This window comes from Rhopalosiphum maidis, chromosome 2 (assembly GCF_003676215.2).
Source record: "Rhopalosiphum maidis isolate BTI-1 chromosome 2, ASM367621v3, whole genome shotgun sequence".
In the NCBI taxonomy this organism is placed as follows: Eukaryota; Metazoa; Arthropoda; class Insecta; order Hemiptera; family Aphididae; genus Rhopalosiphum; species Rhopalosiphum maidis.
In genome coordinates, this window is record NC_040878.1 from 65235268 (window position 1) to 65262823 (window position 27556).

The following is a 27556-nucleotide window of genomic DNA, read 5'->3' on the forward strand; positions in this document are numbered from 1 at the left end:
ATGAAAATTCATTAAAACACTTTTTACAAATAATATTAAATATTTATTAAAAATGTTGGGTTTCTTATCTATTTTTAAATTTAATTTGGTAGTATACAACTCTGATGTGATATAAATATATATATATCAAGGGTCAAAAAATCAGTTCAGAAAATAAAAATTAACCCTGTGTGTCCTATATAATTATTACAAAGAATGTTGCAGGTGTTATATATAATTTAATATATATATTTTTTTTTTTTGAAAAATAAAAACTCAATTGCACGAATACAACATGATTTTAAAAAAAAATTCATAATATTTCATTAACCAAAGAATAAATGTATTAAAATGGTATTACTTACATTTTAATTCAATAGAAATCATTGAAATAAAATTAATTGCACATAATTAAATTTTAGAAAATTACATAAAATAATTATTATAATAAGTAAAAATTGTTCATTACATTTTATATGTAAAATAAAAATGTATACATAGAAGAATAATATAGTTATGTTTAAAGGACACTAATAAGGGTAGTGGTGAGAAATTAAAAGAATAAATTAACATTAAATTCATTATGCCAATATTTTGACTATAAAAATAAAATATATTCAAATTCAAAAACTTTTTAAGTTTTGGACTACCTAGATTGAGAAGATTCTTCTTTTTTAGGTAATTGCATATCTGGAGGCATTGATCGATGAGTATTAGGAGATGGGTCTTTTGGTCTTAAATGGGCTTGAGGATGATAACCAAATAATTTGGCTCTATGTTCTTCTTCTTCAGCTCTATAAGCAGCAGCAGCAATTAATGGACTAAACCTTAAAGAATCATATCTAAAATATATCAAATAGTTCATAAATATTTTTAAAATTCAAGAAACAAAAAAAAACCTAAATGGCTTAGTCTCTAACTATCATTATGTATTGTTTTAAATATTTAATTGATTAAAATATAATTGTACAATTGTACGCACCTATATTGATCCCACGGAGAAAAATGTGTCGGTAGATGTGTAGCTCTTTGAGGATGTCTTGGTGGTGGAGGCAGGTAATGAGATGGTGGTGGAATACGACCCAACATCATATTATTTAAATCTTCTTCTTTGGACATTAAATTGGGATCTTTTAAAGGTGATCGTTCTCTCATCTTAGCTACTTGCTGCTGTTGTTGCTGATGTTGATGTTGCAAATGCTGCTGTTGCTGTTGATGTTGAAGTTGTTGTTGATGTTGATGTTGCTGTTGTTGATGCTGCTGCTGTTGCTGTTGTTGATGCTGTAACTGCTGCTGCTGAATCATATGTCTTCTCTTTTCTTCACGTTTCACTCTTTCTCGTTCTCGACCTCTTTCTCTTTCTTTTTCACGCTCTCTTTCGCGCTCACGCTCTCGTTCTCGTTCTCTTTCACGTTCTCGTTGTTGCTGTTCTACACGTTCTGTTTCTACAGGATCTGGTTTTATTGGCCAACCCCCAGGTGGGCCATAAGCTGGATTTTGTGTAGGTAGTCCACGAGAAGGCTGTAACCTAGCCCATGGATCATTCATGGGATTGGGCGGGAATGAGGATATCGGTGGAAATCCAGCTGGGTACCTCGTAAACATTGCTGCAGGACCTAATAAATAAATTACATTAATATTCAAATATATTTATAGACAAGAAAAGCATTAATTTTAATTACCCATAGGTGGATAGCCAGGAGGTAATCCTGGATGATGATGATGAGGTGATGTAAACGGAGAGAGATCGTGTGGTGGTCGGCTAGGTGGAAATAAATGTGTGGGTGGCCTTAATAATTCAGTCTTTGGCACCGGATTGTTTGCAACATTTTTGGTTTCTGCAACTTGTTGTTTCTGTTGATAATGATAAATTTCCCAGGCCAATCGCACATGCATTGCATTCCATTTTCCAGGTTTCTATATATTTGAATATAATTATAAAAATTAATTTAAAGTCGATTCAAGAGGTAATATATTATAATTCACTTACACTTGACTTTGTTGGCTTTGATGTATCGGTCAACTGCTATAAAATAAATAAATATTTATCATAAGATTTTAATATATTAAGTAATCAGTATAGGCAGAGCCAGCTCTATAAGGTAAATCAAGATCTGGTAGAATTTTTTTTTAGGTGAAGCTTAAGAATCTATTTTCATTTCATTACGCAAGGTCCAAAATTTCATATAAAAATATCAGGCTCTTACCTAAGGCTGACTCTCATTACAGATTCTGAGACCTAAAGAGGATATCAGCGTAATATTTGTTTTCTCTCTCTGACCCACACGCAACATAGCAAATTTTTTGTTCAAAAGAATGAGTTTTTTAGAATATATAAGCAATTTACAATTTTAAAATACTCATAACTCGCTTTAAAATTAAAATATAATAAAATACTTATGAGATTCACTAGATAATTTTCTTAACTTTAAATTGTATAAGAGGTCATTTCATTCTAATTTGAGTAATTAATAGGGTTATAGTTATTATTGTGAAAAAAAATTTGCTATGTCATCCATGGATTAGAGCACGATTTAAAATAGTATGGATGCCCGACGATCTATGATAAGAATGTTTTAAATGTCAACTAAATTCAATAACTAGAACAGCTGGAATATTGTACACTAGTGTTTGTGAAATGATGTGTACCGATCATGATTTAAGAATAGAAGCCCGCTAGCACGGTATTTGAGCTTATAGGCTATAGCCACTATTACATTCAAGCGCTAGTAGTGGATTTTCCAGCTGTTTTTAATAGTGATTTCAGTAGACACTTTATAATGATTCGTTGGGCAACCATATTATCTTAAATCGTGGGTTAGAGAGAGATGACAAATACTACATTGACATCTTCTTAAAACATTAAAATAAACACCTAACATCTTTGTTAAAAGCAATCTTAAATTTCCTTCTTTCTGCCCCTTTACTTAAATAAAAAATCATAATATAACAAACAGTGAGACAAAAAAATTGAGTTATCATAAGTTATTTTATCATGATACCAATTTTATTAGCGTATTGCTCATAACCATAGGTAATCAGGTAATTTAGAATATTTTTATTGATTGCCTTATAGCTACTTATGATTGACACAACAGTTAGAATAAGATACAAATCCATACATAGCAATATTTAATCATACAAATACTGAGGAAAACAAATATAGAAAAAAAACTGAGGTTTTGTCAGTGTTTATTTTTGTGACATCTCAAATATACAAAAAAATCAACAAAAAACAAACTAGAAAACTAGAAAGAAACATTTAAAAAAATATATAACCACTAAAATAAGCAAAATGAAAACTTTAAGTTTTAAATTGTAGTCACAAGTTAAACATTTATACAAAACACTCTTAATAAATTAAAGCAAAGCCAAAATAAAAGTAAATGCTTTAAGTTCCGAATTTAGATACACTTATTAACTAGGTAAATAAAAGATATTTTTAGGAGTATAAACTATATTGAAAATATTAACATTAAAATTAAACACACAACTTTGTTAGATTATACTGGAATTAAAAATTAATAATAAAAGGCAATAGTAATAAATTTAAATTAATGACAATACCACTTTATCTAGTTTGTATGTATATTGTATATAGAGAGGGGTTCTTAATTTTCAATGTTTTTTTTTATTGGTCACACCCTCTAAAATTGTTTCAATATGCAAACATATTATGTAGCATAATTATATAATTGTAACAATCATGCAATTTTATAGCTCAATAAATTGAGTGAGTTTAACATGTGCCCAAGCACTTAAAGTTTCTTGCTTATGTTTATTTTCACATAATTATAGGTTTACATTATATAAAGTTTTATAACCAGATAAACTATAATACTAAATAAATATTATATATGTTATGTGAAATCAGATTATAATGTATAATTACTTTTGGTGTAAATGTTGGCATATGATTTGGTGGTGTAAATGGCGTGTGACCCATTGAAGAATGCAGCAGGCCTGGTGTAAATCCTGGATAGCTACCAGATAATAAATTCTGTCTATAAAATGGTGAATCAACTCCTCCCAATTTAGGTATATCTTTAAACTATAAATACATATATATCAATTATAACGATATTAAATATTATTTTATATTTGTTTAATATATGCTAACCAGTGGAGGAGGATATAATGCTGACGTTGGTGCTGGTGGTATTGTTGAAGCATTTGGTATAGTTGTAGCAGTTGCAGCTACAGCTGGGATTAGTGGTGTTGCTGTGTGTTGGTGAACATGAGTATGTTGATGTTGGTGATGGTGCATTTCAGTCCGTAAGTACGGTGCACCAACAGCCAAAGATCTTTCTTGCGATGATGCTAAAAACCTTGAGTCTAGTTCTCTCCTTAACATGTCAGCTTGATCTAAATTAAAATCATTTTAGAATCCTAAATACAACTAATATTTTTTTCTTTAACTTACTTGACTGAAACAAGGACTCAGCAGAAAAGGGATTATGAGCAGGTGGTGCTGATGGCAATGAAGAAGATTGGGATGTAGCAGTAGCTACTGGTGAAGAAAATAATGGAGGAGGGTATGATGATGGGTGCTGTCGAGTAATATTTGCCATTGTAGATGTTGCAATACTGTTATTTCTGGAGAAAATTTTTTTTTATTATTTTGTAACAAATAGTTATGCCTTAATAAGCTCGTGTACTTACCCCATTGGGCCCCATAATGGTGGTTTATTATACACAAGACTAGAAGGTGCTGATGACGAAACAATAGGTGCTAATGTTGGAGTAGCAGCTGGAGGTAATGCTAATGATGAAGCATTAAATGACGAAGGAGAATTTAATTGAGGACCATTACTTCGGTTTAACCTGTTAACAATACAGAATTAATACGTTGCTTCAATAAAATGGATTTTTCAATATTTTAAATTTACATATAACTATCACGATCTCTGTTTGGACTGGGTCCTCGTGGCGACTGCCCTCTACCAAGCACTGAGTGTCCACTCAAAATTGACGTAGTAGTAGTAGTAGAAGTAGAAGCAGCAGCAACTGTTGGTGCAACAAGAGGAGGTGCTGACACAATACTTGATTTTGTTGATATCACAGACATGGGAGAAGTTCGACTCAATCTCTATAAATTATATATTATTGAAATTATTATTAATATAGATACATTAGGAGCAAAATATAAATCTTTTATTCCATAAATCAAAACTAAAATGTTAAACCATTGTCTCACCAAGATTGTAATAGCAGTATACAAGATACACTTAACAGTAAATTAATATATTGTTTTAATTTTAAGCTCCACTAAATGTAAAAGTTTCACAATGATGTCAGCAACTACCATTTAAAGAATAAAAAAAATTTTGAGTTAAGGTCATAATTATAACTGGCAAAAAATTAGATCTAATTGGTTATTTTGGTCAGACAAATGTACAATTTCTATCATATTTTAAAATAATTGAGAAAAAAAAATTACAGAAAACTAATTTTTTTTATATAGGTTTTGTTTAATTGTTATAATTTAAACATCAATAAATACATAGACTTGATATTTTTACAAAATATTTAGCATTTTCTAGGAATTAATTTTGGTTTTTTTTTTGTGCTATTAATAGGCAATTGAAATTTACAACTTTTTTTTTTATTTATATATCATAAAAATTTTGTTTGTGAATAAAAACTTGTTTAAAAATTCATTATAAGATTTGTTTTTGTTAGATTGTACTTAAGATTATAAAATATGGAAAATATACTATACAATTCATTATTGTAATTCCTTTTTTTTATAAGCCTTTAAAGTATTATGTTTTTTATCATTTAACTCTCTTATTCAAATTATTTATATTATTACTGTGTATATTTTATTATTATCAATTTGTTTTTATTTTGGAGAAAGATTGTTTTGAAATAAAAATAGAAGAAATGAAATGATTACATTTTTATAAAATTCTTGAAAATAACTAAAATGTACTAACTATTGGAGATCAATAGTTAAATATTTATGATATTTTTAATTTTAATGGTTTAAACTTAAACATCTAATACAAAGTTAATTATAAGTTTGTTTTACATAATTCTATAACTATCAAAAAACAGAAATAATTTTCTATGTTGACATTTGAAGTTCTAATTTTGACAAAATTATACATGTAAATGAAAAATATTTTTTTTCTAATAACTCATAAATTTTATTTAATTTTTTTTAATAATCAATAACTAATAATTTAATTTAAAATGCAATGTTTTTGTCAAAAATAATTTAACATTGATGCATTAACCCATACGTTTTACTAAATAAAAAATTATAAAAAGTTATAGTAGTTAATAGTTAATATAACTATAGTAATAAACTATTTTTAATTTTTTAATCTTTTGAACAAACAAATAATTGAAGTACCAAAACTACAATATACTATATTTATTTATCAATCATAATTCATGGCTTAAAGAGGAAACCGATTAATACGAAAATAATAACAATTATTTAAATAATACAATGTTTTAAATCATCGTAAAATGAATGGTAGGTATTTGACATTTTTGGATAAGACGACAAATTTAAAATAAAAATAATAAATAATTAGATATTAAGTTAAAAGGTTTGTTTGTACATACACGATTACACGGAGTTTTTAAGTGTTTAACGAGGGGAAATTAAAACTGTAAGTTCGTGGAAACCCAAAAGTTTATATCGGGCTGAGCAAAAGTCGATAAGCGGTGAGCTTTATATACAAGGTAGGGAGAGGACTCTGTTGTAGTAATTAAGGAGGTACCACTACCGCCGCCATCATGTAGTTTTATCATTAACCTTCTCTAGACTTCTCGTCGGAGCAGCCGAATGGAAAAATTAACATCCGTACCCAAGGTAAAGAGTGGAGGGAAAGAGATAAAGTGGGAGAGAAAAGAGTGAAGCGAACAAATTCCGTGCAACATTTCCCCCGGCTTCCTAATTACAAGCCCGTTTTCTGCTCCGTTGAAACTCTATTAATATTAATGATGCCGTTAAGTTTAACAGCAAAACGATGGTCTATCTAACCATAATCAAAACTATGGTCAATGCATTTTCAAATAACAGTTAAATGTATGGTAAATAAACGTTATTAATTAGTAATATTAAAAAAAATAAAATAAAATAAGGTATTTAGGTAAAACATAAATTCAAATATTATTTTCAATCTATTGTGTTGAACTTTGATTATTTTTTGTCATACTCAAAATAATCTTTTTCAAGGATTAACATATTAATATCATAATATGAGTATATGGGGTAAAATATTTTTCCAACAATTTCTAAGTTATTTAAGCCTTTAGGTAATGTACTAATGTATTGGTAATTTTCTGCACAAGTTTATTATTATTTCAAATTATTGTGTATGAAATAATACGATATATCGGTGGTACTGCATAAATGGTTGGATGAAGCTCAGAAGTCAGAGTCCAATATAATTTTATTATATTTTGTAATATTAAAAATTAGATTTTAAATACATACCAAATACATAGCATTGATTACAAATTAAAAAACATAATTACATACTCATTTAAGTCTTAAGTTAAAAGTAAGTTGACTGTCTCCCGTCTCTCTAATGAGTCATATAATAATTAATTATTATAAAATAAATTCAATTGTATTCTTGTTCTGTATTCCTTATAAATATATTTATTAATTTAATATACATTTTAAAGAAAATAACGTAATTTGGTTACGCCCGTTTTTTCGAAATTTTAAATTTAAATAAATAAGTTATACTTCAGTAAATTGTTATAAAAATAAAATCGTGAGATAACCATTATCATGTTTTTGTATTTAATGATATTCAAATTATATATTATTATTATTTATTCATTTTAAAATAAGTACTATACTAAAAAAATAGGAAATTTTTGTTTTCATCAAACAATAAATCAACAAATACATTTTAATTTTTAAAGTAAACTCGTATTATATTATTTTTTAAATTAATTTGTATATTATAAAACAATTATTATAATTATTAACTATCCTAACCCCTTATATAAAAAATATGAGTAAATGGATACCGCTTTGCCGTACGGTATGTATCGAGTGGGTTACAGTGATGGATGTGTTAAATTTGAATTTAATGATATATCATTGCATACGAAAAACGATTCTGAGCGGAGACAGTCTGTCAGTTTATATTCTAAGTTTATTTATTGTTATGATTTTTGATATTGCTATTAGATAAAATAATTCATTTTACTGTAAGTAATACAGTAGATTGAATTAACTTCGTGGAAAATTTTATTTTAATTTTAACTTTGTTCAAACAAATTGATAACATTTAGTAAAAATTAATATTATCTATAGTAATTCATTTTTGAGTTACGCAAAAAAAAATTGAATTTGTCAAAAACTAGATTAAAGTAAAAAAATTTAGCTTTGCTTAAATTTTATCCCGGTTTTTTTTTTTTTTAATGCTAGATATTTTAAATTTTGATCCATCTAATGTACAAATTAAATCCAATTTATTATCCAAAACACTCATAGTTTAAAATCGAAGCATTTATTTTACTACCTTTCGTATTCGTATATACATGCATAAAAAAGGACCACACACACACACCATTTTAAAATTAATACATTTATCGCTCAGCTCAGAATCCAAAATTATTATACTTGTTAGCTAAAACAATACTTACGGCTGCATTTGAAAGCGCAGATGGCATATATGGTGTACTTCTATATGGAGCATACAACGGTGGATAATGTTGTTGATGAACAGGAGGTTGGTATGGAGAGCTAAAATTGTTTACTGGCGTTGCCGTTGTTAATGGACTGCTGGACGTGCTAGGAATCGTAGAAGAAGCAGATACGGTCACTGTGGATGACTGGGTAGAATATGGCATATATGCACTAGACACTGTAGCCAATAACGGAGGGGTAGATTTATATGGACTAGGATGATAATTTGGTGAGGGATAAGGGGCACCGTGAGGTGGATGGTATATCATGTTTGGTTTTTGCATATAAGGAGAACTATGTTGGTGAGGAGAAGGTGTTTGATTTTGGGATTTTGGGATGTAATTCGATGCAGCGTGAGATAAAACTGGGTGTTGAGATGTTGAAGGAGTAATATAAGAATTTGTTATGCTCAAAGATAATGGACACGCTTGAGGTGGTGTTTGGTATGGCGGCGCACTCGTAGGTGGTACCGGATTCGTTGAAAAATTCCTAGGACTATTGAGTCCTGAAGATGGTACCTAAATAATATAAAAACCACTATTTTAGTAAGATATAAAAATAAAAATATTATTTAAAATTAAAATTTTACACTATGTATAAAACATTATTAGTATTTAGTACATACAATATCGCACACTAATATTAATTATACTGAACTAAAGGGAATGAATGAATACTATAAATAAGAAATTAACACCCATCTAGTAAGATATTTATTTATTTATTATGTATCAATAATAAAATATAAGTAGATATTAAATTTATAATTTTATAATGAATAACTAGTAGTAATTAACCAAAACATATTATTAGCTTCTGTTCGGTAACATCTCTTATAAGGCAATCAAACTTATTTTATTTATTTATAAGTCAATGTAATGATAATTATAATGTACGTGCGAAACATGAAAATGATTCTTGAGTGTATACCTACATTTTTTTTATATCCAAACAAGTGCGATATTAGGCAGCTTAAAGCTGGTTTATTTCTTACAGAGAATACTGATGTGACGATAAACACGATAGTTTTAAGATGAACTCGTTTCCATGGCAATCAGGGTAATGTACCGGGGAGAGTACTGTATAAATGCCTCGCGATAATATAATATTATTATATAATATATAATAATAATAAAAAAAAAAAACCTTTGCCAATAATGGTATAAACTATAAAGAGAAACTTGAAACGAGTGCATGGAATACATAATGGTCTTCAGAGTTTAAATACTGTAGTCTATAACTATTTGTTTATGTGGTTGATAAAATAAAATACAGTTCAAAATGATTTTATTTATATATACAATTCATTGAAGTAGGCATATATAAATAGAATAAGTAATAATATTTAATGAAATACATTGCTAATCTTATTATAATAATGATTATTCTATAAAGCTGACGATTAATTAAATTGTTATTATATAGTTAAAATATTATGTGTATTCAATAATAATGTCTTAGTGTAGAATAAGAGCTGACAGTATAATAGTACTAAGAAATGTATTTCCAAATAATCTTTGAAAAAATCAATCTTTATTAAGCAAAATTTAATGTTTTAAGTGAATAATGTCTACTGATTACCTTTTATTTAGATATTACCATTTATTTTATAATGAACAAGCAAATATAATACAGTAAAGTAATATAGTAGTTAATAGTACTTAATATCACTTTAAAAATTCAAATTCACGATTGACAGAAATATACTACGATGACCTTGGGATTAAAAGTCCAGACAAAATGACGATAAGTTTGAAAAAAATAGAACAAAATAGATATACTATATTATTATACTACAATTGACCATCACTTCTGATTTATTTCCCTAATACTTCAATAGTTATTAGAAAGGTATTTATACTATTTACTGATTCATAATTAACAACAAATGTTTGAGTCAATACTTTGAGTTTACTAATTTATTAGATTTATTAAATAATATTTTGTTCACAAATAATATAGTTTAATACTATTTTAGTGTTTAATTTTATTATCCCTTGATTCTTGATGCATTTTGTAAATTAATATCCAGCTAGGTTTAAGGATAAAATATGTAAACAGAGTAATCCTAATTTCATAAATTGTATCAATCATTGATCACGATGATAAACATAAATAATTGAGCATTGTATTAGGAAAATAAGTAGGAAGTTATATCTCTTTTTTTGTATATACTTTATAAACTATATAAATCATAAACTTTTTTAAATAAATTATATTTTTTTTTCTGAATTTCATTACTATTTATTAGATATATAGTTTTTATATTTTGTATAATCGGGATACAGATGCATTTCAAAATATCAGTACAATTATAATATTAGTACAAAAATATAATCTAAATTTATATTTTATAAATAAAATTTAAAATACTGTATATTAAAATGTATGGTCATTTTACTTACCGGGGAATACCTCGACGTAACTGTAGCAGGAGTCGTTGAAGGTTCATGTCCATTCACATGTGTACTTTGAGGTTTAGGTGTTGTAGGGGGCGTGGATACTGGAGGTATCGTGGGAGACGGACATTTTGGTTGAGACACCTGTAGAGCCCGAGGAGTTGTTGAAGGTGGTGGTAACATAGGATTTTGTGAGGGCCTAATATGAGTCGTAGATGCTGTAGTTGTTTCAGGCGTCGAATGGTTATCAAAATCTATGCCATTAACTAATGGGGGAGTAGGTTGTCGACCTGGTGGTGTTATTGATATAGGTTCTTTAGAGACCGTAGTAGGTAAATTCTGGGTAGGTTCAGAAGAAATTCTTCCGGGTAATTCATCTAGAAAAGTTTTAGTAATTTAAAAATGAATTATTAACATAATATTTATATAAATAAATATAAGTAGTGCAGAATTATATTAAATTCGCCGTGTACAAAATTATAATAATGTATTATAATGTAATATTAATATTTAAAAGAAATATTTTCGATTTTATAAATTTATTTACGTACAAAAATTAGATAACATTGTAAATTTAACTTTTGTTACAGTAGATTAGTAACTAAACGACATTAGGATAAAAATATAATAGCATATAACTTAAAAGTGTTAACATCGAAAAGCTCAATAAAATAAAAATTATTAAAACATTTTAAATACTGCTTACCTTTCCTGGAAACTAGACTAGTCCTGAAGAGATCAGAATTATCTGAACCCTGAAACAATAATAAAACAAAAATTATATAATTTCGTCTAGTTTGTTTTCAGTGCTCAATAAAATATTATTATCATTATATTTTCAAAAAGCCATAATTTGAGTCACTATATTTTTAATAACCCCTGAGTTTTACGATCACGGGTCTTAAAAAAAACATATCAGCTTTGTGTGGTAGTCGAGTTAACGATTCACTGCAATAATCGTAAACCATATTGAAAAATAGTCAAGCTATTCGAATTCAATGACATTAGAACGATGTCATTTTTAGAGATTAGTATTTGTTGGATTGTATAATACAATTTAATATTCATATGGTAGTTAACATTTTACGATAACTAATTTAAATTATTATTAAACTACTCCAATTTGGGCACAAATACATCCAAACCTATTTCGCAGCAGATCATTTAATAAATTTGAATTTTATCAAAACACATAAAAATAAAACTTGACCCTTGGTGTGATTAAGCTATAAATAATTATTTCTGCAGTAGTTTTTATCAAATTAATGTTTCTTCTCTGACACGTACAACAAATTCCGTCCATTATGACGACGTATAATAAGCGTTATATTTAATTGCAAAGTTAAATAAAATATATTTAATATTTATGTTTTTAAAATCTTTATGTATTTTACCGTACACACATTATTATAATTGAAAAGCGATAAAAAATAAAAATAAAAATAGGATTCTTACACGAGTAAAAAATAATAATATAAATGTTTTAAATATTTTATTCAAGGTTCGTCACTGACGAACTATTCACGTATTATTTATATTTTAAAATTGTGCACGGGATAAAGTAAAAACTTCAAGTGCTACACTCAACACAAATATCGACTTGCTGTGATGACCGAGCATATTTTATTAACTAACATCCAAAGTAATAGTTTATTTAACGTATAAAGTATATTTTAATATTTCCCACTTTTTTTTAATTCACAGATAATATCTTGTGAATATAAATACGCGTTAAACAAGGTCATAGGTAATATAGATAATGAAAAATTAGTTACAATAACTTGTAAACGCGTACAAATATTATATTACTTATTACATTGATTAAAACCTAAGATTATTTTCCTAGACAAAGAATATAAGCTTATTATTATTCGCGGTGAAATAGCTAGATATCTAATATTTATATGCGATTAATTATTATTTCAAAACTAAAATTTTGACGTTTGTTCGTTTTAGATTTTTATATACGTATTATGATCTAATTACCCAATATCATATCATTAATCGAGAAAATTGGTATGGTCCACTTCGATAATATAATATAACTAAATAAAACATTGTTTTCAAAACGTTTCTCTTCTTGATAATACGAATGGGATAGATGAAAAACAATGAATAAAATATATTTCGACACAAAGCTGAACCCAAGTAGTTGTTACTTCCACCTATGCTAACTAGTAACTAGGTAACATCGTTATTTCTATTACAGGAGAATTTGATTTACAATAAAACGTCAAGAGCGCATTATGTGGAATCACCGTTACCACCGTCGCCAACCACCTCGTACCACGGCGTAGCATTAATAAAACCACCACCGGGGGTATGCTGTTTGCACTATGCATGTATCACGAATATATGAGACATAAAGCCACGTACGCTTTAAAATGACAATAAAAATACATACAGTTAAAGTGAAACAAAAAAACATAATATATGAAACATACGACGAAAAAGTATAAAACTTAACAGCGGAATGTTGTTTTGCACGCGTACACACTTGTTTCCCCTAAATAGATTAAGTTTAAGCACTGTCATAATATAATATGATCTGATAAACGAATATTTAAGAAGAATTTTTCGCGACTATTATATAATATTCCTAATCAATTATTGCGCCACGAGATCGATCATGACGACAATTCAATGACAGGCGAATAATATATATTATTATGTACGATCGATGTTTACCGTTCGGTCGTTGCAACAAGGTCTGTCTACGGTCATAGCGGTCGCAGAGATATTGCGTTCAAAAGGCGGCATCTTTCAAGAAGAGCATGGTCGTGATGGACGGGCGGGTGTATATGTCGGACGACGATCCACACAATAACAACTACACGTCGGGCGTTTCCGTGTTGATCGGAATATAAATCGTATTAACACGATCGGTCGTCGCAATGACAGCCGACCTAAAATTGTATTATTTTATAAATAGGCGGGAAATTATGAACCGAAAACACGCGCAGACGGACACGTGCGCGTGAATCAGATTTCGGCGACGACCGCGGCGGACTTGGCGGACCGTAAACACGAACGTACACGACAGCGCGCGCGCGCCAAGCTCACCAAGCGACTACTGATGTGACTCGTGGCTTGGTGCTACACGGTAGCAGCCGAACACGCCACCCGCCGTATTGTTGTTGAGTCGACGACAGTGGCCGGGAAGGGAAAACGCGATACGGCGCGCACGCGTCACTCTACGAACGCACACAGCCACCGTCACTGCCGTCTGGTTACCACCGTTCGCCATCATCCGTATTTCCCCCAAGGGTCGTAAAAACTTTGGTGGACTTGCGCACGAACGTGCGACGAGAAAGTGGAAAAACACGGGAGAAAATTCCTGCACGTCTGTCGCGAGAGAAAAAGTATAGTAACCAGCAATTGCACTATAGCCACTATATATATGTATGTAAAAACGGCACATACTTCTTCATCCCTTCTTTTATTTAGAAAATATCGACCTGTGTTGTCGATGTCATCGAATATGTAAAGAAGCGTACAATAATATTACATTCTTTTTTCGCGTACGACAATAATTGTGGCTCGCGATTATCATCGATGAAAGTGTGACATCGATTGCGTCTGTGGTTTTAAATTTACGCAATGTCTATATGTCGAGACAAGAATCGTCGTTAGACTGTGGTCGCCACCGCGAGGGTTAGAAATGCCCGGGCGACAGAGATGAGCAATAAAAAATTCAATATATTCAAAAGCAGCAAAGTATATATAATATTTATACATATATATATATATATATACATATATAAAGGGAGTAGTAAAGAGGTGCTGAGGGTGTATGAGACGATTTTTCTTTGCCCCCGTCCTCGCAAGTGTTAAAACTTTTAATAAATATTCATGTCGCTACCACTGTACAGCGATGTCGAAAAGCCCATTATTATTATTTGTAGAAGGAAAAACATCAACGAAGATTTTACCTCATCCCCCTCTATTAAAGATAACTTTCAGACTTTTTTGTGTGTACCGCCTAGAGGGAAAGAGGGGTTTTCTCCTCGGGAACAAATCGAGGAAAATAAAAACTAAATGGATACAGAAGAGAATTGGGAGGACAGGGCAAAAAGACCCCGGGCCGACAAGATTTTACGGTCGTTTCTTTTTCTCCTTTAAATGGCGACAGAGAGAAAATTATATAATATTTTATAGTTTTTATTACCAAGATAATCAAGATTACACAAAACAAAATGAACTCAAAATGTAAATAAAGGTTAGGTTGAGATTTTGACACAATGCTCTCGCCAACGTTTTTCACATTATTTTAGACTAATACAAAACAATGCGCTACATCAAAATAATGATAAATCAAATATACTTAAAAACTTCTTTATATTCATTTGATAAAGATGATAAATTAATACTTAAAAGTTATCAAAATAAGCACTGTATATTATTAATATTTAACCATATTTTTTACTTTTGTAATTATGGTTAATTGTATTAAAATATGTTTTGATCTATAAGACTACAAAAAGTATTACCGTTAATAATATTTGATTTAAATAAATTGAATAATTTAACCTAACCTACTACTCCCACGTCATAATTTTCACAAAACATCAGCATTTACGAGGTTTCTTTTTATGATTTATTCAAAGATTAAAAAGACATTAAGAGTCATCACAGTTCAAATACATTTAAATTATACCAAATATAATTAACATAGAATAAATTTAAAAATCTCAATTTGAATAACCCTAAATAAATTATTTTGACAAATTAATTTCAAATTATAAACCATCATATTTTATTGATTACATTTTTAAAAAAAATAGTGAATTAATAAATTGTAGCATTATAATTAGTTATTTAATTAAAATAATATTCAGAGAAATCTTACCTTATCACCTTCGTCTTCACTATCACACTAAAAACATAATAAATATATACAATTAGTAAAATAAACAAAAAAAAAGTATTGATTACAAATAAAAAAAATTACAAATTACTGCGATATAAAAAATAATAGTTATAAATTATAATTGATACTTTAAATTAAGGGTCAGCAATTAAATTCTTTGACGGACCAGATAATTCGAAAAAAAAATTATTGAGGACAAGAAAATACTTAAATATTAATTAATAATTGTTGTATTATTATAACTATTATTGTAAACAGTGATAAACGATAAATGCCATCGTAATATCAAATATATAAAAATAGATCAAATATCTATTATGTGCGGAAAACCACCATTAAAAAAAAATTATTTTAGCGGTCCAGTTATTTCCCATAGAGTTATTGTCTCACGGGACAGATTTGCCAACCCCTGCTTTATATCGTTTACATAAATTTAGTAAGTCGTATATATATAGAAGAAGGAACGTTGTCAAAATCATTAAAATGTTAGTTTTGCAAATAGTGTTTTAATAAAAATATTTTGACAATTTAAAATTGCAATCTAATTTACAAGCAAAATAGAGAAATTACACGTTAGAATATAAAAATTCAAAAAATTCAAATTTTATCATCTTACACACACGATATACGCAACATATTATTTACGTTCCATATTTCTAACATAGTTTTTTTTATTTTTGATATTTAATTAGATCAAAATAATTGTAATTTATTCACTCTTACACTTAAAAACAATAACATTATCCATACTTTATACTCGAGTTTATAGGAAATTCTGTAGGTCATTTTGTCATGACCTTAAGAATAATGTAAGCACAAAAAATAAGACTAAGAAAGTAGTTTTCGTTGAGGATGTCACAGCTGTTTTGGCTCTATAATTGGCGCTACCAAATGGAGAACAGCAAATATACGTTTCATAGTTTCAATTTTATATTGTTGCATTATTATTCAAATGAATAATCTTAAAATCGAATTTAAAGGTAAGAACAATATCTGAGTTTTCGCATTAGATTTACACAATATTTTAATTTTAATATTATGCCAATTTTAAATTTTCAAAGATGTACATGCTCGTTTAAATATTTAAATATTGTAAAAAAAAAAAAAACAACGAAAGAAAATAGAAAAACTAACACAAAATTGTAATACCTGAATTCAAATTTGCAATGTTATTATAAGACGTAGGCAATACATGTAATACCTACATCCTTTGTAAAATACTACTATCAGTTATCATGTTACACATCTTAAGAGATTTATCATTTCAAATACAGTAATAATAAACCTCAATAAAAGATGAATTGAATTTCAAACGCCAAAAAAATATAATTCAATTCTTTTAGACAACTACTAATTTTTCTACAAATAATTTAGTAAATATAAACATCAACAAAATCTCACATATAATTAATAAGATCCTGAGAATGAAAAAAATTGAAATAATACAAATAATTTATATAATGTACCATCTTTTTTTTTAAAAAAAAAAATTGAAATGTCAGTTCATATTCGTAATAAATAAATAAATTATAAACCAATTCATTTTCAACTTGAATATTATGTCCCACTTAATATGAATCTGTTTTTGATAAAGATACACAATATCAAACCGTGAAACAGCAGGCGTCATGACGCTGCGTCTAGACGTCTATATATATTCGCACCAGCAGTTAACGCTAGACGCCGTGTCCAAATACTGTTGAGATCGTACCTGAAGATACTAATAATTTTCTAGTCAAAATGCAAAGAGATAAACATAAAAAAACAATTAGTTAAAAGACCTACACTACTTATAAATATATTATCTATCGTCTATTAAAATGAATATACTTTAAAATTAAACTACCTAATTTTAAAAATTAAAAAGTATTATAACTCACTAAATTCAAATATAAGAATATTTTTTAATAAATTATATTATTATAAACAGATCTCATATTCTTAAGTACACTGTTTACTAAGAATATATGATTAAATTATTAAAATACCAAATATTTTTTTTTAAATCGCATGATTAAAAGTAATTATAATAATAATATAAATACAACTTACAATATACCCTCTGCCAGAACTACAATTGCTACTCGCCTATAAAATAAAAAAAAAGTGTTAATCATAATTAAAATGAATAAAATAGTATATATTTTGATCTTACATCACTGAATCGTTCCCTCGAACTTGATCGTCTTTGACCACTTTGGCTAAGTGACGATGTAGATACTTTATTGCCAGATGGCCTTTTAAAGGATTGTACAGAATTTGAATGTACAACAGAAGTATCATTGTCTCCTCCTTCGCTGTCGTGTTTTAAATCCAATGACGACGAATCCTATATAAAAAATATTCATTCGTATAATTAACCTTTAGAGAAATTGTAACACAAATTAAACTTATCGGGAAAACATTTTATCCATAAAATCGTATAGTTAAGACTGTTTTCTTAAAAATTATATGACTATTTTTTTTTTTAATTTGTAAGTATTTATAAAATATTTACGTTTTTCAAAATCAGAATAATGTATTTATTTACAAATTAGTACTAACTTCCTAGTTTCATGTTTGTTGTCTGACTTACCTTATTATGATTAAAATTATTAGGTGTTGTAGGAGGACTGGGAACGTTATATTCTGGTTTAACTGGTGTAACTGGAGTACTGGAATTACTGTCGTGATGATGATTGTTGTTATTGTGGTTATGTGCATGATTTCGGTGATGCTTATGATGATTCCGGTGTAAAAAGCTTTGAGATGATGGATCTAACCCAAGAGTCACTGCACTCTTCACCAAACATTGTTGCACGCAATTCTAAAAAAATGTAAACATCAGAATATATTTATTTATTAAAATATTTACATACAAGTATTAAACCTTTAATTCTGAATCACAACACATAGCAAAACATTTTTTCTGAATCTTAACAGTAATTAAAAATCTAATATAGGTATATTACTTTTAAATAATATGATCCAAATTTTTTGATTGCAATTAATATCCATTAGTTAGCATTACTTTTTTTACACATATCATCAGCTATTGGTTATAAATTATATCATAGAAGGTTTTAATTATAGCCTATGTATATATGAATATATTTTCATATAATTAATATATATGGGTATCATTATTTACAATACTATATTACATTATTATAGAATATTATAAAATATCTTTAAGCATTAAACTCTGAATTCTATCTAACAATAATAAAATTTAAAAAAATATATTTTATTAACTGTCTATATTTACAATGGAGTGATGTGAAATAATAGATGTATAAGTATTAGGCACTTATCCCTATGCCGGTTAATATATAGGTACTAATATAGAATTTATAATTTTTAATCTTATAAAGAAATTCTTTAATAAAATAAGATAATATATTGTAAATAATAATACTAACACATATATATATATTTATTTTTTATATTAATGTAAATATATACACACATTACATAACTAGTAAGATAAAATTAAAATTGGCAATATTACACATTATAAAAATAACATAACATTCATTTAAATAATTCAATATATTATATACTTTTCATTACATTTTTATGGGAAATAAATTTTATTCATCATAAGTTGAGTTAAAATGCCAACGCAGTAAATACGAAAACGCATTATCTACTTAAAAGCGAGATTTCATTTTTATAATAAAATTTAGTTAATTTTAATAACTGTACAATTTAATTATGTTACTCTTGTATATAATACATTTCCCGCCACTATCACACATTGCAGCATTTTTCAATATTTTTATCAGTTTTCTTTTCACTAAGTCTTTTTTTTTATAGTAAATATTATGTTCCCAGTGTTTGTTATCTTCTACTTCATGGGTCACCAAATGGCAGCCCGCGAACACATTTTATCCGGCCAGCAGACAAAGAATAAATAATACATAATATTACAACATTATATGTGTTATTATTTTAAATTATTATTTTTGTTAAATATTATTGGTTTTTAAATAATGTAAATATTATGTACTTAGAATTTTGATGGACTGCGAAAAATTTTCAGACCCTTCAAAAATATTAATTGGGGACCCCTGTTTTACTTTATCCCACCTCTCACTAATACTCTAAACTTGAGTACGTACCATGGTGCCCATACATGGTACATGTACCTTCTTTTATATTTCGGACAACGATTTAAAATATTTAGTTGAAGATTTTTTTTAGTTTAATAAGGAATTTAAATTTTAAATGTTTATATTTGGCATGATTCCGTCACTATAACTGCTATAGCATCTAATTCAAACATTATTGTGATCGTAAAATAATTTTAAAATAGAAATAAAAATTGTACTCGTTGATTAATGCAGAAACTCCCTTTTTAGTCATTAACTACCCTATAATAACTTAACGATACAAGTTTTCAAAATCTTTTCCGTATATCACATTTTTAAATAGCCACATTTTCTAATATACTGCATATACTGCAGTACTGCTACGTATACTGCTTAAAATAAAACAAACATTTTCAAACTTACATAAAGATGAACTATGTGCAACCAAGATAAACAATTTGAAGAAGACCAAAAAAAACCTAGTATTTGAACGCTTTATTCGTTAGTTATTTTACATAATAAAATATTTCAAAATTTTATATATCTTTATTGCGTTAATTTATTCTGACCAAGACGAGATGGTTTTGTTTTCGACTATGAGTGCATTAAACTGTGAATATTTTTCAGGGTAGTAAAAATAAAACGTTTGTTTAAGTACCTTTAAAATAACCATGTATATCCACACATATCCTATATCACAATAAACAAAGCAAGAAGAGTGACCGCTAATATATAAGAATTATTAACCGGAAAATGATTTTATTTTATTTTTAACAAAAAGTAAAAAGTAATAAAAGGTAAACCTATTTCTTAAAAAAAAAATCGTTTTTCAAATGCAATAATTTACTTTAGCTTTGTAAATATAACAATATCTATACTATCTTATACCAAAATTATTTGCGCCTAACCGGTTAATCAATGATGCGAAACCAGGCGTAGATCCAAGGGGAAGAGGAGAGTCGATAACCTCCCCCCCCCTTCGGTACTCTTGTGAAATCTAGGAGTCTGCTTTCGGCAGCCGATAAAATGCATATTGTTTGTTTTGCTGATTGCGTTTTGGTCATGTCTTTTTTTTATCGGTCACTAACAAAACGCTAGTCTAATCGAACCCTTGTTTGACATAATAAATATTGTTTTTATTCGTATTAAAAATTCAAAAAGTACGGGCTATCTAAATGTCTTATATAAAAACTATATAATTTTAACACTATGATAGTCGAAGTTATTAGGATTTCACCGATTGTGATATATTCCTTATTAGATGGCTTAATTTTCTCGCAGTACAGATTTGATGATAAATCAGTGCCAGTGTTTGATTTAGATTATTTTTGCTATCTTGTATTCATAATAAAGTTATTAATAACAAAACAGAATTTAAAAATAAAATTGACAATGTGATGTTACAATTTTACGAATTGATAGCTAAAAAAAAAATATTTTGAAAGAGAGCTTCAGTTATAACAATGACACCCCTAATCGAAAAAAAATCACTTATAGATTCTGAGAGAAGTGATTTTTCGAGTATTATATGATATAATTTAATTAACCTTAAAGTTTGTAGTTATATAATATAGTACAGTATATATAAGTATAATGATAATAATATTTTATGGGGAGGGGGACAAAAATTTACAAAAACATTTGCAACCAAGATCATGAAGGCTGGTGCCGCTTATGCCTATTAGTTTAGATAGTATTTATACCAATTTATCAGACTTGGGCTGAAATTTTAATTTTATCCAAAACGCCCATCCTCCTTCCCCATAAATATATACTAGATCTACGATTGTGCCAGACAAGTACCCAACAAAAAATTCAATCAACACTTTTAAGAACTAACACCAATTTTTTTACCTGTACTGAATGTAGTACAAGTGAAATGACAAAACTTAAGTGATGGTCGGATATCAATTACAACTTATAAGTGTTATGCTTATGACTCGGGCTCGGGACTTAAAGCATTTGCTTATTTTTATGAATTGACTTGAAATATAGCAGAATGCTATAAAAGTGTATGTCATATCAAAACACGTTCAATTATGAAATTTAAAGTGCTTTTTTAAAGGATTTTTTAAAAATATACTTATTTCCAGTTTTTTTGATTATTTTTGTTTTTTTACCAGTTTTTCTACTTTTTATGGTTTTTTCAGAAAATCCCTCGAAAAATCTATAAAAAAAATAAGCCATAATGTCTTGAAAGTGAAGTTTGATTTTTTTTATAATATAATGATTTTTTTTTTTTTGATTTTTTAGTTAAAAAGTATTTCTAATCATTTATTTTCAATATTTTTTGTAGTCTTTAATTATATTATTTTTAGCACAGTTACAAATTATGTCTAGTACCTACTTTATCATGTAAAAACAAAGTTTTTTTTTTTAATTAAATATTTTTGCTCAAATTTAAGTTTTTTAAATACTTATTTGAGTGCTTATGTTTTTTTAGTGCTTTTTTAAGCGCTTATTTTAAAGATTTTAAATGCTATAAGTCTCGAGCCTTATTATTTCTTAATAACTTATTAATATTCTTTTGTATTAAACTAACAATCTGTTTCTAATTTCTGTTTTCAATAAATATAATGTGATTTTGATGTTATAACTACCTTTTATACTATTATACTTTAATATTTATATTATAGAATAATGTCGTGTTGTTATTACTTATTTAATTTACAAATACATTTGTATAACCAGTAGTCTACCATTTGATTTTTCAAAAGGTTGGAAAATAATGAATAAACAGTAGGTATGCAACTCAACATCTACTTTAAAAAAAATCAAGTGTTTTATTTATGTTATACATACTTAATTTATATCCTACTTCAAAGCTTATGCATTATGAGAACAAGTTCCCAAGAGTATTTTAATGAGGGTAGCATATTTATTCACACCCAGTCCCCACTAAACTATTATAAACATATTTCACAAGTGCTTGGGGTCGCATACATTTTTGAAATGCCATACCTGACGATACTTAATCACATTTTTCTCTAGTTATTTCCTTAATAAAACTATAATTTACTCTCCAAATTTTAAAATAAGAAAACAAATACAAGTGGTTATAGCAGTTTAATTTACCACGTATTGCCCTACATAAATATACAAAAAAAATCTCTTACAACAGTTATATTAGTTTTTTAAAAGTAATTGTTTAACTTTTAAGCAAAAATACGAGATACTTTTTATTTCTTTAAAATAAATTTTCTAATATCATAAAATAATTATTAAATAAACCATAGGCATATTAATAATTAAAACAATAATTAACTGAAATCTATTTTTATCAAACGTTTTAAAATTATGTATCTACAAATTAATTGATCTATGATAAATGATAAAACCGTATAATTAGTACAAATATTTATACTTAACTTAAATACTTTTGAAAAAAAGTTACTTTATTAAATATTATTCAAATATGAAATAATAAATATAGATTAATGTCTATAAATATATAATCTAATATATAAAGCGGAAAAAAATTAATTTTTCTAATAAATATCATTAAGAATGAATAATAAACTTATCTATAAAATATTGCACAACTCAAATATATGTCTATTATAATTTAACACTATTCTAAAATAAATGACGCTAAGAAACAATTTCATAAAACAACAAATTGGAAAAACTATTTCACTCTTTTTAAATAATATTTATAATAATAAGCATAATATGACTATTATTTGATATTTGTAAAATTATATCTGACGGATTTTATTAAATTAAAATATAAGCTTATATTTTATTAAAAGCTCATAAGTTATAATCAACAACTAAATACTTGGAGTAAATTGTAGATTTTGCAATACCTACTATTCTTATTATTGACGTTTAACAAGGTTTCCACGCTTAAAATAGTTTGATTGCATCGGTGGAAGGTCGACAAGAATGCAGCCCAACAAGAGTAGGTATGGATTTACTCGAGTTCGGTTTAATTATGAGTTAAACTCAACTAACACGCCAGTTAATATGCAATGAATAAACGAATGGAATAATTTTACGCGTACCTATATTCAAGCCAGCAAAAAAAAAACTGTTTAACATTTACATTAAGATTCTTCTTTCTAAAAAAAAACCTGTCTTGTACCAACGATGTTTAACGTCTCGGTTACGCACATAAAACAAGTCGTTATAAAATATAGCATGTTAAAACCTAGCCCAACAGTTATGTGGAAAAATAAAAGATTCGAGTTGGTAAGTTAACTTAATATAATTTAAACCAACAATACAAGAAAACAATAATATTGAATATATACTTTTTTTGTGTTTTTTATATTTCAAGTATAAGAGGAAGTATTTGGCTTTTAATATTCATTTTAACATGGAAATAATATTGAGTCTTCTATGCAACATCGTTAATAAGCACAAATTCACATTAGTACAACGAATAACGATTAGCGTCGCGGTAACGTTAACGACAGCGAAAAACTTCAAACAAATCACGAAATTTCCTGGATCGTCATCTAATCATAAAATTGAATGATCTTTTAAAATTCTGGGTAATATTATGATATTACCTTAAGACCCTATGGCTATGAGTATGAATATTATAATATTATTATCGTTATAATATACACCACGACGAAATCGTAATTATAAACCAGCAGCCACTGAGAACAAAGGAAAAACACTACAAACGCGTGTCTAGACTATCACGTGGCGCTACAACCGTATAGTTTGTGCACCATACGCCACCCGAGCAACGCGGAAAAGATGCTGCCGACTTTTCCTCGCCGCCAACCGAATGGCGGATTCAGCGGACAGCAAGCACGTATCGATCGGGTGGTAGCCGACCACGACCGAACTACCGCTACTACCGTACCGTCGGTCATCGCTTTTGTTCGATAAGGTTTGTGATGGAAGGAACGACGATGTGGTGGGTGGAGTTAGCGTCGGAACAACCGGCTTGGGTTCATAAAACGACGAGCAGCACGCCGCCGCGACGGGCACGGATGAACATGACATGGACAAATTATCACCTCCTCTCACCCCGACCTCTTCATCCACAGACCGTTTAATAATACAAACGACAGTCGTACATTGCAACTAGCTATTACTCTTTTTCTTTTATATAATATAATATATATTTTATTATTTCCTTGTCAGGAGTGTGTAGTTGTGTGTTCTTCACGGGAATCGATCTCGTTTCTCAGCCGTTTAATACGATTAATAGGTATGCGTCAGTCTTAAAGATAATTATATTTAACACTTTTATACATGCGAAAGTTCTCTTGTAGGATTTTATATCCCTGATTACGATTTTTTGACGGTAGTCCTACGGTAACAAAGATTTTCGTTGAAAAAAAATTAAGGCGACAAGTTACACATTATTATTACCACTGTGTTATAATAATAATATATATTATGTTATACCTTGAAATATTGTTTTAACTCGAGCGATGCTTGTAAGTTTTAATAACCAAAAATGTGGGGTAAGAGTGAAAAACTAATCCAAATCAAATATACTATAACTGTAACATTATATCCGTGACGTTTGAGCAAGTCAACACAACGTAGAATCTATTAATTCTATTATTTTTAATGGGAAATTTGCCAGGTAGTTCCCTTCCCTATTAGAAAATAATCGATATCTTGTAAGTACCATAATAATGATTTGGAAAGAAAACTTAACAATATAGGGCGGATAAAATTTCAGGATATCGAGTTCCTTTGCTGCTGGCGACACTCGTACACAATTGTGCATTATTACTAATAAAGTAATAACTAATAAGTTTTTAATATAGACATTAAACGGTTTAACGAGTCTAACGACTTAACTTAAAAACATTAAACAAACTGATCGAGTTCCAAGTTACCTAAAATAATACAAAATAACGTATCTTATTAAAGTATCAAAACATTACAGAACGAAAAAAAAAGAAGAATGAAATTCAATTTTTTTTTACATAACGAATATTAAAATAATATTATGCGTAATTGTGAAATAATAATAAATAAACTTATAATAGGTACAATGATATCTATTATGACACTACATTATCAATACCTACACTATTTTAATAAAAAAATTACTCAATTTCATAAATCCTGTAAACTCAACTATACTATATTATACATGATTCCAAGTTTTCATATCATACAAAAACGAACAAAAGGAACTTTTTTTACGACCTCAACTATGCCATCTAATTTTAATTTTTTTTTAACATTGTTATGAATATTATTATCAAATAATATGTTTTTAAAATATTTACATTAAACCTTCCTTGTTAAGCGAGTAAACTTGTTGATTTTATTTATTTTATCTTTGAGCCAAAATAATTAAATAAAATAGCTCATTATCAAGGTAAAAAGATGTGTGATTAGTGACATAGATTTAAAATTTAAATAACACTTTAGGCTTAAAAATATCAGGAAAACTTTTAAAAACTTTTTGAATTTGGATTCATATACCTAATAGGATAATAAACAATACAATCATTCTAAAGACTTAATACACAGTGTGATTAGCAATTACTTAAATTTAGAAATCATTTGACATAACAAGTTATCTGTTTAAGATATATATAAATAACTGTATGTTTTTTGAAATTTAAAAAATCTTTTAGTTATTGTGAGGATAATAAACTAACTATTTTACTGTTGGTAGTTTATCTAAAATTTAATAAATAAAAATAATTATATAACTAATATTAGGTATAGATTAAAAATGTATACCAACAATATTTATGTTTAAACACATAAAATAAATAATAAATAATAAATTTCAAAATCATAAAAAAACTGATAACTAGGTATGTACTTTTACCTATTAATTAATAATGAATAACAATCTAAATTATTAATTAACATAAATGAAGGTACTAATGTATAAAAACTTATGAAAAGTATAATTCAAAATACATATAACTTCAATTATTATTTAAATATATTTTTAAAAGGTAATAATAGTTTAAAACTGTGAAACAGCTTAATACTTAACTATTTATATCATTACTAAAACTTAGAGCATTCTGTACTATAAAAGTATAAACTAATTTATTTTTATTTTTACTTTCAGATTATAATATAATATTATAACTAATATTGAATATTTGTATAATAGACATCTAAAACTATTTAGTATTTTATTATTTTTTAAATTGCACATAGAAAAATGTTATTCATTATTTATAATGGTTGAATTTGTATAATATTTTATGAACACTATATAGTATATATTCTAAATCCAGAAATATAAAGCATTAGATTAATTATATCGATTAGATATTATTACAGTTAAAACAATTTTAGACTTAAAATTGAAGTTCCAGTGAATAAACTTTTTTAAATATTATTATTATTTTTAAAATGTTATTTATGATAATATCCAAAATACTAAATTCATACAACATAATATTAATTTAATAACGCCTATCGGGCACTTATCTAATTTTTTTTCCAAACATTTATACAGAATAGTGGTACTTATTATTACTTAAAATTGTATTCATAGAACTATTCTTAATATTTAGTTTAAACAAAATTTGTGATATTTCTCACATTTATTTCTAAACAATTTTTAAAATTTCATATTTTTGAGTAATATAATTGTCAGGGGCACAAT

General features: G+C 27.5%; 1 protein-coding gene across 4 annotated transcripts in view; it reads right to left on the reverse strand.

The window, feature by feature from the left end:
- Positions 1–389: 389 nt before the first annotated feature.
- LOC113552207 (autism susceptibility gene 2 protein-like) overlaps positions 390–27556 on the reverse strand; it is a 32577-nt gene continuing 5410 nt past the window's right edge. The window contains exons 2-17 of one of the 4 annotated variants that reach the window (XM_026954957.1): positions 18492–18722; positions 18072–18245; positions 17969–18004; positions 15896–15922; positions 11753–11801; positions 11053–11423; positions 8605–9165; positions 4869–5068; positions 4642–4803; positions 4403–4575; positions 4100–4344; positions 3872–4030; positions 1970–2002; positions 1662–1896; positions 962–1595; positions 390–821 (exon numbers count right to left, since the gene is read on the reverse strand). In XM_026954957.1, coding sequence (XP_026810758.1) covers positions 626–821; positions 962–1595; positions 1662–1896; positions 1970–2002; positions 3872–4030; positions 4100–4344; positions 4403–4575; positions 4642–4803; positions 4869–5068; positions 8605–9165; positions 11053–11423; positions 11753–11801; positions 15896–15922; positions 17969–18004; positions 18072–18245; positions 18492–18722 — 3486 coding nt within the window. In that variant the 3' untranslated portion in view covers positions 390–625. Of the gene's footprint in view, positions 822–961; positions 1596–1661; positions 1897–1969; positions 2006–3871; positions 4031–4099; positions 4345–4402; positions 4576–4641; positions 4804–4868; positions 5069–8604; positions 9166–11052; positions 11424–11752; positions 11802–13734; positions 14033–15895; positions 15923–17968; positions 18005–18071; positions 18246–18491; positions 18723–27556 lie in introns of those variants that run through there. The other 3 variants (XM_026954956.1, XM_026954958.1, XM_026954959.1) reach the window with 3 other exon arrangements.